The sequence below is a fragment of the Gekko japonicus genome, unplaced genomic scaffold (genome assembly GCF_001447785.1).
Source record: "Gekko japonicus isolate JY-2015 unplaced genomic scaffold, Gekko_japonicus_V1.1 scaffold199, whole genome shotgun sequence".
NCBI lineage: Eukaryota > Metazoa > Chordata > Lepidosauria > Squamata > Gekkonidae > Gekko > Gekko japonicus.
Genome location: NW_015168657.1, coordinates 396,077 through 411,092, shown reverse-complemented (window position 1 = coordinate 411,092; position 15,016 = coordinate 396,077). Strand labels below are relative to the sequence as shown.

Genomic DNA, 15,016 nt, shown 5'->3' with positions numbered 1-15,016 from the left:
GAGATCCTCCCCCCCCCTTTCCTTCGCCTGACTTGGAGGCGAAGGGAAGGGAGAGGGGGGAAAGAATGGATCTCAGGTGCTTCTGCCTGTCAGAGGGGCTGGTGCACACTTCTGGTGATGTCAGGGGGTGTGGTGTATGCTAATAAGTTATGCTAATGAGCTCCTGCAGCTCTTTTTCTACGAAATGACCCCTGCTTACAAGTTACATTTCATGATGCTAAAGTAAAAATTTAAATTTAATATTAGAGGATCCTTTGATCTGTGAAGTATAACCTTTCAACTACTGAATATAGGCTTCCAAAACTGTGGCAAATATGGGCACATTCCTATGATAGGACAGGTTTGGCCAACTTGTTATTACAACATGAAGGTTTTAAGAATTTACATTGAACACTGAGACTTGATTTCAATTCTTTCCTTTAGGGAACTATTCTGGTAGAAGTTTTCTTAACATTATGTCCTGAATGTTGTTTTTTATACATTTGGTAAGGATTAGCTTTTTAGTTAACTTCAAGAGTGTAAGGATGGCAGTTTCTGTTGGGTCCTCCTATGACATTCTTTTGCTACATAAGAAAGCTTTCCCCTGGTGGAACAAGCCTTCCTCCACCAAAGCAAGGTTCTTTCACTGGGCCAAGGCAGGTGAGGATTCAACCCCTGTGTTGAGTCATCTTCACAGCAGATGAGGATTCAACCCCTGTGTTGAGTCATAGAAGCTTTTTGAAGAGATAAAATCATATGGATTCTCTGTATTTCTATTCATATTTGAATGTGCTTTTCTCAGTGACTGGAGAGAAACTCCTTCAGGAGTCTGCAACCAATTTATGTAGGAGGTCAGACCAATGTTGTAAGCAGCTTTGGGTCCCTACTAGGGAGGAAAATGTGGCAGAAATATTTTAAAAAATAATTGGATGCTGTTTCTCCATTATCATGCACTTTCCATAAATAAGAGTAACCTGAAATTAACCAATCAACTGTTTTTCCGATGTAATTTCACTATGCCATTGGAAGTTATTGTCATGATGTAGTGGTTAAGAGTGTTGGATCAGGATTTGGGAGACCCATGTTTGTGTCTCTACCCTCCCATGGAAGCTTGCTGGGTGACTTTGGGCCAGTCACTATCTCTCAGCCTAACCTACCTAACAGGGTTCTGTGAGGATAAAATGGAGATGGGGGGAATGGTGAGACATATTTTTGGTCCTCTTTGGGGAGAAAAATGGGGTAAAATGAAGTAAATAAATATTGTGTGAATTCACTATTAAATTCCCCAGCATTTTATTTTAGTTGTAATTTTATGTTTTCAATCTGTTTACTGTAGTGCATATACTTTGAATATATTTTAGTTATTTGGAGTTACATGTTTTATCATTTATAATTTTGATTATTATGTGTTCTATAGTGAATTCAGTATTATCTTCCCTCCTCACCTTATTTTATTCGTATCTTTTAGGGGGGTGGATCTGTTTTTTGTTCCTGTGTGAGTTCATCCTTTCTCTTTTGTTTGAGTGTGTGGACCATCCCACATGGCATTCAACTGAGAGTCTGGGTGTTGATATTAATAGTGAAATGTGAGGTAGAGTGACTTTCTGTTATTTAAAGCTTATACTTTTTAAGATGTCTCCTTTAGGAAGCTCTTGAATCCTGAGGATGGCATAGGGTGTTTTCCTTCCTGGAGAACAGTAATGAAAGGAATGCTCAGTTCAAGACCTCAGAACAGGGAAAGGCATGACATTCTTGTTCTTGCATACAAATGGGAGTTATGCAATTCATATTTGGTGCAAAGTGAAGAACCCCATGTACTTTTCTCTGGACAACAGAATCAATGGCTACCTTAGTGCCACACTCAGTGCTGAAACAACTATGTTGTGTAGATTTAGCTCCAATGCAGACAAAGCTGGGAAAAAGTAGAACAAGGAAGCAGAAGAGAAAGAGAAAGGCCAGAATGATGGAAAGGTAAAAGACCATTCTATCAGGAGCATTTTATTTTGGTCCAAATTCAGTGTCGCAATTTAACGACTAATGGAAGCCCACTGTTTTATTTTTAACAAGAACCCTCAATAAGAAGTTTAAAATTTTAAAACATCCCTTCACTTTGCTTTGGTCACCATTATTTCCCCTCAGAGTGCATAATGCATAAGCTAATTGTGACAGTTCAGCTACTTTCTCAAATTGATTTTGTGCTTGTTTCAGCCTTACAGAGCTGTACTACTCATTGATTACTTCTCAAAGTTTGTGACTACATTTATCAATCCTGACATTGTTTAAACATTTTATAAAGTTTCTCATCAATGAAATCATGAAAGATATGTTAGCATTTAAATAGGGGCTCTGTCAACCAGTTTATAAGACTGATTTTAATTATAACTTACAACAAAGGTCCTTTTTCTGTAAGGCTACTGTGAATGATAATTTCTGTTCATTATACCATAGCAATACAGAAGGAATGCAAGTTTAATATTTCAAAGCCCTGTCTATATCTGAACCTTAGTTGTCCTGCTTACATGTGACTGTTCAAATTTAGCAGTACTTCACTCCCTGGGATAAAATTATTGCTTTTTTCCTGACAAAAACTCTGCTAACAACTGCATGATATGTGAGAATGTCATACAGCTGTTGAAGTCAAAGAGTCTGTGTTGGAAAGGGAAGAAACAAGGAAAATCCATCAATAAAAGCTCTGGCATATGATCATTCAAGATATTGGTGTGGAGAGAAGTTATTTCATAATTTATACTATTAATGCCTGTTTGCCTGAAGATTGGGGACCTGGACTGTTGTTACATACCTTTTAAGATTAAGTAACAACAGTGTGAGAAAGAGACTGGTTTCAGTGAGATTTATGGTAGCTCCTTATGTCAGAGGGATTGCCTTCCTATTACAAGGTAGTCAGAAACCATGATAGTAGGGAACCCTGTGTTTGCTATGGCCACATTTGTGAGACCTTTTTAAAGTGTGTTCTAAAGAAGCATGTACAAGATCAGAGGGACATTTTTTTTCTTTTTTTCTTTTTTTTAGAAGTAGTGCCCCAGGCCTCATCACACTTTCTGAAACTTGCCTGTTAACAGTGACTTGCCATAAGCCACAGAAGGCTACTGTTTCAAGTCAATGGATCTGTAAGAACCATAGGTCATTGCAAAATGTTGTTCAACAGTCACCACAAATATAGCCCCCAAATGAAGCAAGAATGGCCTAACATAAATGTAACCAAAACAGATTAGGTTCAAGTATTTGGTTCAATGACCAAATCTGAGAAAGAGCCACAAAGAATATACCTAATATGTCAAGTTCATTATAATAAAAGTGAATGATAGCTTTACTAACCATGAAGAGGCTGCCTGTGGGCTCAGTCATCACGTCTGGGCTGATGTGAGAGGCAGGCAGCATGGGTTCCTTCCAGAGGTATGCAAAAAAATGGTATTTTTGGGGGTTCAGGTATATTGAACCCAAAAATATTTGCATTTTCTGATATTCTGAAATCGCAGTACCGGTAAGGAATTCAGATTTGGGATTTTTCAGAAATCCCAATTTTTTAGCCTTCATTATGCATTATGGGGACAATTATAGTCAATGGTCCCTGTAGAGAATAATGGGGAATTGATCTGCGGGTATCTCAGGTTCTGGGGACAGTTTTCAGGGCCCTTCTCAACACCCCCAAGTTTTACAATGACTGGACCAGGGGGGCCAATTCTATGGGCCCCCAAAGAAAGTGCCCTCATTCTCCATTAGTTTCAGTGGAGGGGGGAGGCATCTCAGTTCCGTTAAATGCCTTCTCCAAGCCGTGGGTGAACTCCAAAGGCATTTAAAGGGCTCATGGTCCCTTTAAAAACTTCTCCAAGCACCAAATTCATGCAGAAGGCATTTAAAGGGACTGCAATGCCTTTAAACGCCCTTTAACCTCAGCTATCTGGAGGTCCTGAAAAATCCCAAATATTTTTGGGATTTTGGGGGGCTGGCTATTTTGGATAGCCAAAAAATACCCAAATCTATATCCAGCAATAGCCAAAAAAATACCCAGATCTATATCCAGTGGAAAGAATAGCAGGAAAATACCAATAAGGTATATTTCAGCTATTTTTGCGGCTCAGATATAGCCAAATGCACACGCCTAGCACCTTCAACAGGCTAGGGTGGGGACATGACTCCATTGTCCCAAGAAGAGGCAGGAGGTGCAGAGAGGTTTATTCAGTACCTTATATTCAGGCTCATTGGTCTTCCATGCATCCTCCAGTCTCACACCTGGGGCAGTTTTCTCACTCCCATTCTCTGACAGCATGGTAGCATGGCCACTACTCTACACTCTCCCAAGCCTGCTAGATCTCATCTCTGACTCCAGCTCACAGCTCCTGCACATAACCTCCTTTAAATCCCTCCCCAGAAGCTGCTCCTGCCTTCAGTAATTAGCCACCCATTAATTGCCTTAAATCCCCACAGTCCCAAGGGCACGCCCTTGCCCCTCACCACCTCCAAGGTGACTAGCCAGCTATGTCTGTTGTGAGCTTGCCCTATGGGCTTGCCCATCACTGTACTACTGCTCCCATGTTCCCATTCTCCCCTCGGATGGGTTGCTTGATGGAGATGTCTGCCACACTGCTGCTGTTGATTTTTTTCAATGGAGAAACAAAAGATTCAGTGAAGGAAATAACTGATTTCTCAGTTCTTCGGATTATGGCATGTGCATTTGTAATTAATAGTGGCTGAACAATGAAAATTCAAAAAAGATTTGCCTTTTGTATGCATTGTAGCGAGTCCTGGAAGGCTGCCAGAACCCACGGAAGAACTCTGACTACCCTGTGGGTGGAAGGTTTCTCAGTAAACAGAACAATATGGCAAGCTGAATTATTACAACAGATTTCAATCTAACAAGTTAGGGATTTCCAACCAGAGAACAGATGTTTGCCCAAAAGGCACCTTCCACATAAAGCCATAATCAGAAATAGCCCTTCAGAACATAATTATGAGAATATTTCAAACAATAGTAATCCTCGGAATATTTATGACCAAGTTTTTTGTTCGTTATATTCAGGGTTATTTTTCTTAAGTACAATATATCGTAATTGTACCTGACCTTTCAGTAAGAGATATTTCAAAGCTTCCTCTTGGTTAGCTGATTTAAATTCAATTAGAAACATAAGAAAGTCATATATATGGTACTTCTGTGTAGATGGGGGGAAAGGTCTTGCTGTCTCGAAATATAGAAACTAACTCATGTATGTTTGAATATTCCTAAACAATTACCTTTGCATTCTTACATCTGAGTCATATAAGCCAAATACAAATACAATATTTGTATATAGTGAGTTCAACTGGTATTTGTTGCTATATGTTGAATAATCACTGCCTGCTGGTACTTAAAAATCAATAGTAATAAATATCACAATACAATTTACAAGTCAGTTGAGACATGCTTTGTAAAACAAATGACTCTATTATCTAAAGTTACAAAAAACAAATTTTAGTATTGCTTTATTATTGTGCTTATAGCCAAACTGGAAACATGATATGGTATCAGGAATATATGCTGGACTTTAAGTGTAAAAGAAAGATCAGTATTCATAGCTTATTCCACTGATGTGGTACTCACTGCCAAAGTATCCAGCTTCAGGGACAAACTAGACTTTACAATAAATGTGTTCTTTCTTCCTGATCATGTCTAATTTTACACAATGTATATGAGGTATTTATTGCATAAAAGTAGATGTTGGCAGGAAGAGTGGAGATGTAGAGAGGACAGAACTCTTTTGTAACATGTAGCTAGGTCCTGTGGCACAAGGGTATCAGTGCAACTGGTACTAGTTAATACTTCAGGGGCACTATTGAGATTAAGGCCTAACCATTGCCTTAACACAGTAGTAGTCATCAGTGGTACTGCACTGGTAGTTGTCCCTAGACCCTGATAAAGACATGTGCTCTGCTTTGGTAGGGTTGGTAATTTCTGAGACCCTTACACAACAACCAATGGGAGTTTAGGATCCAATGGGAGGTCCAGGCAGAAAATAAGGGAATCAAGACATCGTTTAACTGGCATGGAGACAGATCTATTGAGCTCTGCCTTCTTTACCAGGTAGACCCTGGGTAGTTGGTGCAGACTGATAGCATCATACCTGTGAGGATACTTTAAATATCATAATAGCTGCTGTTATGTATGTCTCCACTGAACCTGGAACAACTTTGGTTTGTGTTGTCATAACTGAAAGCACTTACCCTTTAATATATAACATTGCATACTTGATGAATGCTTTGCCACCACTCCTGGAAAGCACAGAACTACTGCCTGGAGACAAATGAGTTGCTTCAGTGTCCTTATCAAAGGTTAAGCAGTTTAGCAAGTCATAAAATAAGCCTGAAGAAGCTACCAGCTTAATAAGAGACTAGCCAACTTGAGTTCTGAAAATACAATTTCTGTTAATAAAAGGCAATGCAACAATCTAGCAAATTGGGGTTATTTGTGCCACTGTGCATAGGTTACAACCGTTAAAGCAGGCTTAAGAGTGACTCAACTAATAAGAATGTATGCAAATAGCTGACATAGTTCCTCCTTTCAATAAGTAGAGAAATCAGCATTTATCAGCTACGATCATTGGCATATAAACTGGTTACAGTGTTGGCTAAATGAATAAGTCTTTTGTTATCAATTCCTCATTCCGACACATATAATTTCCCATTTCCCTTTATGTATTCAGAGACTGGCTGAGCTATATGTGGGCCTGGAGGAACTCTGCAATTTCTACGTGGGCAGATTTCAAAGCGATGGACAATGCAGAATTACCAGCCTACATGAAAACAAAATGAGAGAAGGAGATTAGTATTATGCCAGCCATCCTTGTTTCTCTACCTTTCTGAGACTGTCACCAGAATAAATAACGCTGCATACTCTACTTTAGCTAAGTGGGGTGAAAAACTAGCATATTTACAACAAGGTATCTGCCTAGAACAGATAAATCCACTATCGCTTTAAAGAGAAAATGGACATCAGCATGAAAATTGATCACCTATTTTTGGTAAAATTTGTTATTACTAACGACTGTTTCAATGGCACCATTCTAAACAGTATTACAAACAATTTATTTTCATTATACTAACTTCCCATTTTTGCTGACCAATCCACAGAACAGATAATGACAAGCTAAAATCCTTCTGCTGGTACAGCAGAGTAGATTACTCATTAATAAAACAGGCCCTTTATTTCATGTAGAATAAATACAAACCCTTTATTAAAGGAGATGCAGATGGTCTCCAGCAGTATACACGCAATTAAAGCCACAATCCAAGTCATGGTCCTGTCTCAGACTTGCTTGGCTTGAAAATTCTAATTTCTAATTGAAAATCTGACTTTGAGACAGAGGGTGATTTCTCACGAGAGCTGCCTCACAGCACAGCGCCGTTTGCCTCGACTCAATCGTGTCAATTTCACACCCTAAGCTCCGGGGTTGCATTTGACTCGGGGCTTCGCCTGATTTCCTCCGCAGTTTCATGATCCTCAAAAACCAGGATCACGAAACTGCGGAGGAAATCGGGCGAAGCCCTGAGTCAAAATGCAGCCCCGGAGCTTCGGGTGTGAAATTGACACGTTTGTGTCGAGGCAAACGGCGCTGTGCTGCGAGGCAGCTCTCGTGAGAAATCACCCAGAGTCTGATATGACTCTGCTGGGTTTCATTAGTTATGGCATTTTTTCTAATTTCTAGCCACCACAAGTAAACCTTATTTCACAGTATAAAATTAACTATGAAAAGAGATAGCTGTGTATTTAATGTACTTGAATATTTTTCACGTGGTTAAAACTGGTAGGATTGCCAGGATACCATGGGTGGGGACAGGGGGACAATGTGATGTCAGTACGGGAATTTCCTGGTGTACCAGTCTGGGATTCCTAGACAGGACTGACATTACTTCTAGATTTTACCCAGAAGTGAAATCATGCCGCTGGCCTGACAGCCACTGAAATGAGAAGTGGGGGTGGGGAATTCTCCATCCCAGCTGGAAGGCTAACAATCCTAAAAGTTCCAAATCCCTAATCTTTGGAAATAAAGAAAATAATCTCACACCATTTCACACAAGAGTTGTGGCACAATTTGCTCTGCTTCTATTGGTCAATTTCCCACTCGAAGCCACGCAGCTGCATTTTGACCCGCGGCTTCGCCCAATTTCCCCCACGTTTTCATGGTCCTGGTTTTTTAAGATCACAAAACCGCGGGGAAAATCGGGTGAAACCACTGGTCAAAATACGGCCGCGTGGCTTCGAGTGGGAAATTGACCAATAGAAGCGGGGCAAAGGGAGGCACAACTGCGCCACAGCTCTTGTGTGAAATCGGTCACAGCCATATAATATACAAAGTCAAAGTCTGAATGGTCGAGTGGATGGAACATGCCTGGCCACAGACTTTCTGGAGTACTGGTTCGCTCCAAAGACTTAAATGCTTGTCTGTTATTGTTGCTGTTGTTATTAAATTTATACCCTGCCCTATTCCACAGACTAAATGTTTCCATGTGACTTTCCTGCCTCTCCCACTGGAGCGCAAAATGCCAACATATATTTAGCTGGATCCTAGCCAAAGCCTCTGAATGTAAAGAAACCATAAGGACAAGAAAGATAGTTTTGCTGATTTTAATGTATGATTGATAAAGTCTAATATAATGCTAATAATAAATACTAATATTTATGTATCATATGTTGCCTTGAGACACAGGATCTCTGCACCACCCTCCACCAGTGCCTGAGCTACTGAAAGAACTTCAGACACAGTCTTTGTTGTAACATGAGTTTTGTAGGCCATAGTGATTGCCTAAATCTTTAGTGCCATTTTTATGCTAGGTTTTTTTTGCTACAGATGCACTACATCATAGTAACTTTATTCTTATGAATGCACATACATATGATGTGACTGTGAGCAAAACAAGCTACACTGAATCCTTTCAAGCAGATTGACTGTCAAGTCAAGAATATATTTTTTTGAATTGAAGGGGATTTCTGTAAGGTTGTCTTTAAATCCACAACAAAATTTAACACTGTAGCCCCCAGATTCCATCTTGAATTACATTCTGAGTAGACAGGAAGGTTAACATTGCCTGGAAGTTCTGTTTTTGTACTACACATGATACATGAATGAATTTCTCTTACCTTATCAGTTAATTCAATATTACAGCTTGGATGAAACAAGAGAAGCTTCACAATCTCAACATTACCATACTGACAAGCAACCATTAGAGGTGACAATCCAGAGTCATCCTGAAGGTTTACATCAGCACCACATGACAACAGAGCTTTTATCATATCTTCTCTATCATGACTCACACCCAAAATTAAAGCAGTCTGGCCACCCTAGAAATGACAATAACAAGCAAATATATAATACTCCATTGTGTCTCATTTCTTATTATCTCTGTTCAGATTATATAAAAGCCCTTTTGAGGGATGTTGTCATTGACATATGAAAAATAAAATTACAGCATTTTAAACCTGCCTTTCTCCCAACAAGTGACTCAAGTTGGGTTATGACATTAATTAAAAATAATAAAACAACACTTTGCCTCAAGCCCAAAAACCAAACCAAATTTATGATGGAGTCTGTCTGAACAAATAGAATTTGCAGTCTACATCACTACACAAGGTAGCAGCTGCTATAGAAAATGCTCTGGGGCAGGCAGCAGCTATCTTCACAAGCCTGCAAGAAAGTATCTTCAACAGGCCTTCATCTCCAGAACAGAATTGCCACAAAGGAGCATACTGGCAGTGGTGGCCTCATAGATGTGAGGGTCCAAGGCCACAAAGGACTTTACATTAGGGTTGCCAGCCCCCAGGTGGGAGCGGGGGATGCCCCAATTTTGCAGGGTCCTGCTCACTCCCAGCCAGCTGGGAAGCCCCGCCCCTAACAGCCACGATCTGGCACAACATCCCCAATTATAGAATTTTGCCCACCGTGCCACGTCCTTGGCATGATGGTGTCACTTTTGTGTGATGTCATCAAATTGGGGACAGGGCATGTGGTGACGTCACCCCACCGTCCCCACTCCCAGAAAACTCCCTTCTACCCCCTGTCGGTGAGAGCCAAAGACCTGGCAACCATACTTTACAGGGATCAAGCTGCCACATTATGCATCAGACGGAGTTTGCCAAATTGTCTTCAAGGGCAGGCCCAGTTAGAATACATGACGACAGTCCAACTTCAAGATTACTGTGGCATGAATTAATGTGTCTAGACTGGGTAAGTCCAAGTAGGGAGCCATCTTCCTACTAAGTGGAAATGGGAAAAGGCAGTTTTTGCACCAAGGTAATCTGTTTCTCTAAGAACAATGCAGGACCCAGCATAACTCCTAGACTCCTAGCTGAGAGACAGCAGTACCCCATCAAACATGGGGAGTGCAAAACCCTCCAGGACCTCAGGCTTACCAACCAGTTTCAGCTTTGTAAAATAAAAATATACAGTTGGATGTAACTGTTCCTTTCTGCTAAGCGAGGAATCATTCTTTGGTGGATAGAACCTTACTTCAATGGAGATAGAACTGTTCCCTCAGAGGAAGTTTCCTCCGTTAACACAGGGGATTCAACTTAAAGTGATTAATTTACCACTAAAGTGATAATAAATACAGAATAAACAACTACAAAACAAATAACTTTAACGTACCTGACTTGCTCTTATGTTAACATTGCCTTCTTTCAACAGCTTTGTGACTACCTCCATCTCTTCATCAGTCTCTGCTGATGCTAATGGTGTGATCATTACTGCCGTATACCCAGCTTTATTCTGATGGTCTACATCACAAACACCTAAAAATACATATCTTCCATATGTATAAATCTAATGGCAGTTAGAGAAGCACAAAACAAGAGAAGCAATATTTTCATTTTTCATTTATTTATTTATGGAATGTGTATGCTGCCTCTCCAGAAATCTGCTTGAGGTAGCTTACAAGTAAGAACAATACAATAAAATCATCATAAATTATTGATATAAAAACAAAACAAACCATTGAAAACAAATCAGGAGCATTTTAAAAAGCCATAAAACGGACTACACTTGTCAAAAGTGTAAGTTGATAGTACTCTCAGAGGAGAAGGTTCAGGCCCTGGAGGAAAGGATTACTACTCTCCATGAGTTCAAGGAAGAGGAGGAGTTCATTAACAGAAGCCTTGATTTCCTGCATATGGAAGGAGAGACCAGTCAAAGGGACAACAGCGTGATTGACTACCCTAACGAGACTCCTCAGAGCACTACAGCACAACCCCAAGGGCATTGAGCATGACAGCACTCAGTGCCATTAGAGCTAAGGAATGGATTCCAGGCCCTTGTGATAGAAGCAGAAATGGCAGAGATGGAAACACTTCCAGCGGAAGTATCAAAAACACAAGGCAGACAGAGGGAGGAGGACAGGGAGATATGAAGAAATAGCACTGGAAGAAAAGTTGGCTTGATACTCAGCATCAAAAAAATGAAGATCATGGCATCCGGCCCCATCACTCCTTGGCAAATAGAAGGGGAAGTCATGGAAGCAGTGACAGAATTCACATTCCTGGGATCCAAGATCACTGCAGAAGGTGACTGCAGCCATGAAATTAAGAGACAACTGCTCCTTGGGAGGAAAGCTATGGCAAACCTAGACAGCATAATAAAAAGCAGAGACATCACCCTGCCAACCAAAGTCCGTATGGTCAAAGCAATGGTATTCCCAGTAGCAATGTATGGCTGCGAGAGTTGGACCAGAAGGAAGGCTGAGCACTGAAGAATAGATTCTTTTGGAGTATGGTGCTGGAGAAGACTCTTGAGAGTCCCTTGGATCAAATCAGTCAATCCTAAAAGAAATCAACCCTAACTGTTCCCTGGAAGGCCAGATACTGAAGCTGAAGCTCAAATACTTTGGCCACCAAATGAAAAGGGAGCACTCACTGGAGAAGACCCTGATGCTGGGAAAGACTGAAGGTAAAAGAAGAAGGGGACGGCAAAGGATGAGATGGTTAGACAGTGTTATCGATGCAACAAACATGAAATTAAGCAAACTCTGGAGGATGGCGGAAGACAGGAGGGGCTGGCATAATGTGGTCCATGGGGTTGTGAAGAGTCGGACTCAACTGTGCAACTGAACAACAACAAATGAAGCTCTTGGGAGGAAGCTGAAGGGAATAGGGGCACAGGTGGTGTTCTCTTCGATCCTTCCTGTCATAGGAAGGGGAATACGATGGGAACAGATGATAATGGAGGTGAACCACTGGCTGTGTTGGTGGTGCAAGCAGGAGCAATTTGGATTCTGGGAGCACAGACTAGGTTTTCTGGATGACAACCTACTAGCATGCGATGGACTTTACCTGTCAAGGTCATGGAAGAATGTGTTTGGCAGAAACCTGGAGAAATTAATCAAGAGAGCTTTAAACTGACACCACAAAGGGAAGGAGATGACCAAAATAAGGATTTAAATGGAGAACAAACAATAGAGGCCCAGCTGGGAGGAATGGATCTAATGGACCCAAAGGTGCGTGGTTTCAGGTGTCTATTTACCAATGCCCAAAGCATAAGCAATAAGAAGGAAGAGCTTGAGCTTCTAATGCAGACAGAGGGATATGATTTAGTAGGCATTACAGAGACTTGGTGGAATGATTCCCAGGACTGGAATGTAATAGTGGATGATATGAGAAAAATTGAAAAGGTTGGAATAGGAGGCGGAGTGGCACTGTATCTGAGGTGTGGGTTTGTTTGTCAGGAAATACTGGAAGAGGTTCCAGTTTCAGTGACTCACTGGATGGGTGCGCTCCATCGAGCTCCGATGTGAGCACCCTGAAATCGTGGTGGATGGGTGGGGACTCGGACGGTTCTGAGCCCCCCTAGAGGCCTTGTAGGGGTCTCTTGCCTGGGGTGTGAGAGGTGCCTCTTCCAAGGCGACGGCCGAGGAATTGAGGCTCCTCTTTACCCTGATAGGTCCCGCCGCTGCGAGACCAATATGGAGAGCAGAGGCGCATGCCGGATGAGGCGGGCAAGTGATCTAGTGATATGTTGTCCTTTCTACTTTTTGAAAAATTGCTGGAATGAACTGTGAGTCTTTGCAAATCCCCATAAGCTAAACAAGTGGTGAAGTGGAGAAACTGAGCCATTGTTACAGCTTCAAATGGAGAAATCATTATATGTCCTACGATTTCAAGGTATCCCAGAACAGAAAGGGGAAAATTTAAAGGAGTTATTAAGCGAAGCATTGGCACCAGTGACAGATCTTAAAGTGGATTTTCTACAAAGCGACATGGATATGGTTTATTGAACTTATCCAGATTTTATATTTAAAAAACCCTGCCTGGTGAAATATTTGTTAAATTCTCCAAAAGATCTACCAGAGATGTCATTTTGAAAGCGACAAATGGGAAATCCCTGAAAATCAAAGGCGAAGAAGCGAAGATCTTAAAAGATATTCCATTTGAGATACGAAAGAGAAGATGACAGTATAAAAACCTAACATCATTTTTACATAACCATTCCATTCCCTTCAGATGGACATTTCCAGAAGGCCTTATTTTCAACTATAATGACAAAAAAGAGAAGATTGACTCTGCCCAAAAAGCAAAGGTATTCTTGGAACAGCAACAAACAGCATCTAAGGATAAAGGAAAAACAGAGGACAGTATACAAGCAGAAAAGAGAGATCATGAGTCTGAAGACAGCATATCTATTCCTGACAGTTCCTCTGAAAAATCTGGCTCTGGAGAAGGAGAAGCAGCTCCTAAAACTCTTAAAGTCCAACTGTAATATGATAAGAATAAACACAGGAGATAATTAATGCATATAATGAAATTCTGAAAGGTTATTTTGTATTTGAAACTATCATGTACTCAATTTGGCTAAATGCGCTTGTTTTAGCTTTATTAATCTTAAAATAGGTCAGCCAGTTATGTTCCTGTACTCTTTTCTTTTGTTTTATATCAATAATGGTAGAAACGACTATTATGAATCTTGTAGGCATGATGATCCTTGCCTTATCTTTATATGTTATTGGTTAGTGTTATAGTATCCCTTATGTCCCTTTCCCTTTGTAGTTTCTGTAGTTTTGTAGTAATAAAGCAAAAAAAAAATTTTTTAAGGAAATACTGGAAAAGGAAGGTGACAACTCAGTGGAAAGTATCTAGGTGAGGATCAGGGAAGGAAGGACAAACAGTATTGTGGTTGGAGTCTGCTACAGACCAGGATGAAGAGGTAGATGCTGCCCTCCAAACAACATGACCTGGTAGTTATGGGTGACTTCAACTTCCTTGATGTGTGCTGGGAGACAAATTCTGCAAAGCGTCCACAGTCACAAATGTTCCTGACCTGTCTGGCTGACAACTTCCTTCATCAAATGGTGGAGGAAGCTACAAGGGGCTTAGCCATACTCGACTTAATATTGACCAAGAGGCAAGAGATGGTTGATGGGGTGAAGCTGGTGGGGACCTTAGGGTGAAGGGACCATGTCCTGTTAGAATTCCTTTTGCTGTGGGGGACCAAGGAAGTTCATAGCCATACATGTATGTTAGATTTCAGTAGAGCAGACTTTAATAAACTTAGAGGTATGATGAGGATCATTACATGGGCAAGACTGCTGGAAAGGAAAGAAGCAAGTGAAGGGTAGGCTCTCCTAAAACAAGAGCTCTTGCAAGCTCAAGCCATCGCTATTCCAACAAGAAGGAAACATGGTAGGGGGTTAAAAAAAAGCCAATGTGGATGAACAGAGAACTCTGTGATGTGCTAAGGGAGAAAAAGGAAATGTTCAAGAAATGGAGGTGAAGACATACTGCTAAAGAAGAGTATCTGCAGGTTGCTAGGCACTGTAAGTCAGCCATCAGAGAGGACAAAGCTCACAGTGAGCTAAAGCTGGCTAGGGAGGCTCACTACAGCAAGAAAATCTTCAGATATGTGAGGAACAAATGCAAGATAAAAGCGGTGATGGGCCCACTGCTGGGTGAAAATGGAGAAACTCTGACAGAGGACTGAGAGACAGAAGAAAGGCTCAATGCCTATTTTGCCTCAGTTTTTTTCCCTGAAGAAGATAACAGGCTCGTCTCGTGATGGTAGTAGGC

The 15,016-nt window shown here is 41.0% G+C and overlaps 1 protein-coding gene across 1 annotated transcript in view; it reads right to left on the bottom strand.

Moving 5' to 3' along the window:
* Positions 1-6,677: 6,677 nt before the first annotated feature.
* KANK4 (KN motif and ankyrin repeat domains 4) overlaps positions 6,678-15,016 on the bottom strand; it is a 22,822-nt gene continuing 14,483 nt past the window's right edge. The window contains exons 7-9 of the mRNA XM_015415225.1: positions 10,614-10,756; positions 9,110-9,310; positions 6,678-6,764 (exon numbers count right to left, since the gene is read on the bottom strand). Of these exons, the coding sequence (XP_015270711.1) occupies positions 6,687-6,764; positions 9,110-9,310; positions 10,614-10,756 (422 nt within the window). The 3' untranslated portion in view covers positions 6,678-6,686. The remainder of the gene's footprint in view (positions 6,765-9,109; positions 9,311-10,613; positions 10,757-15,016) is intronic.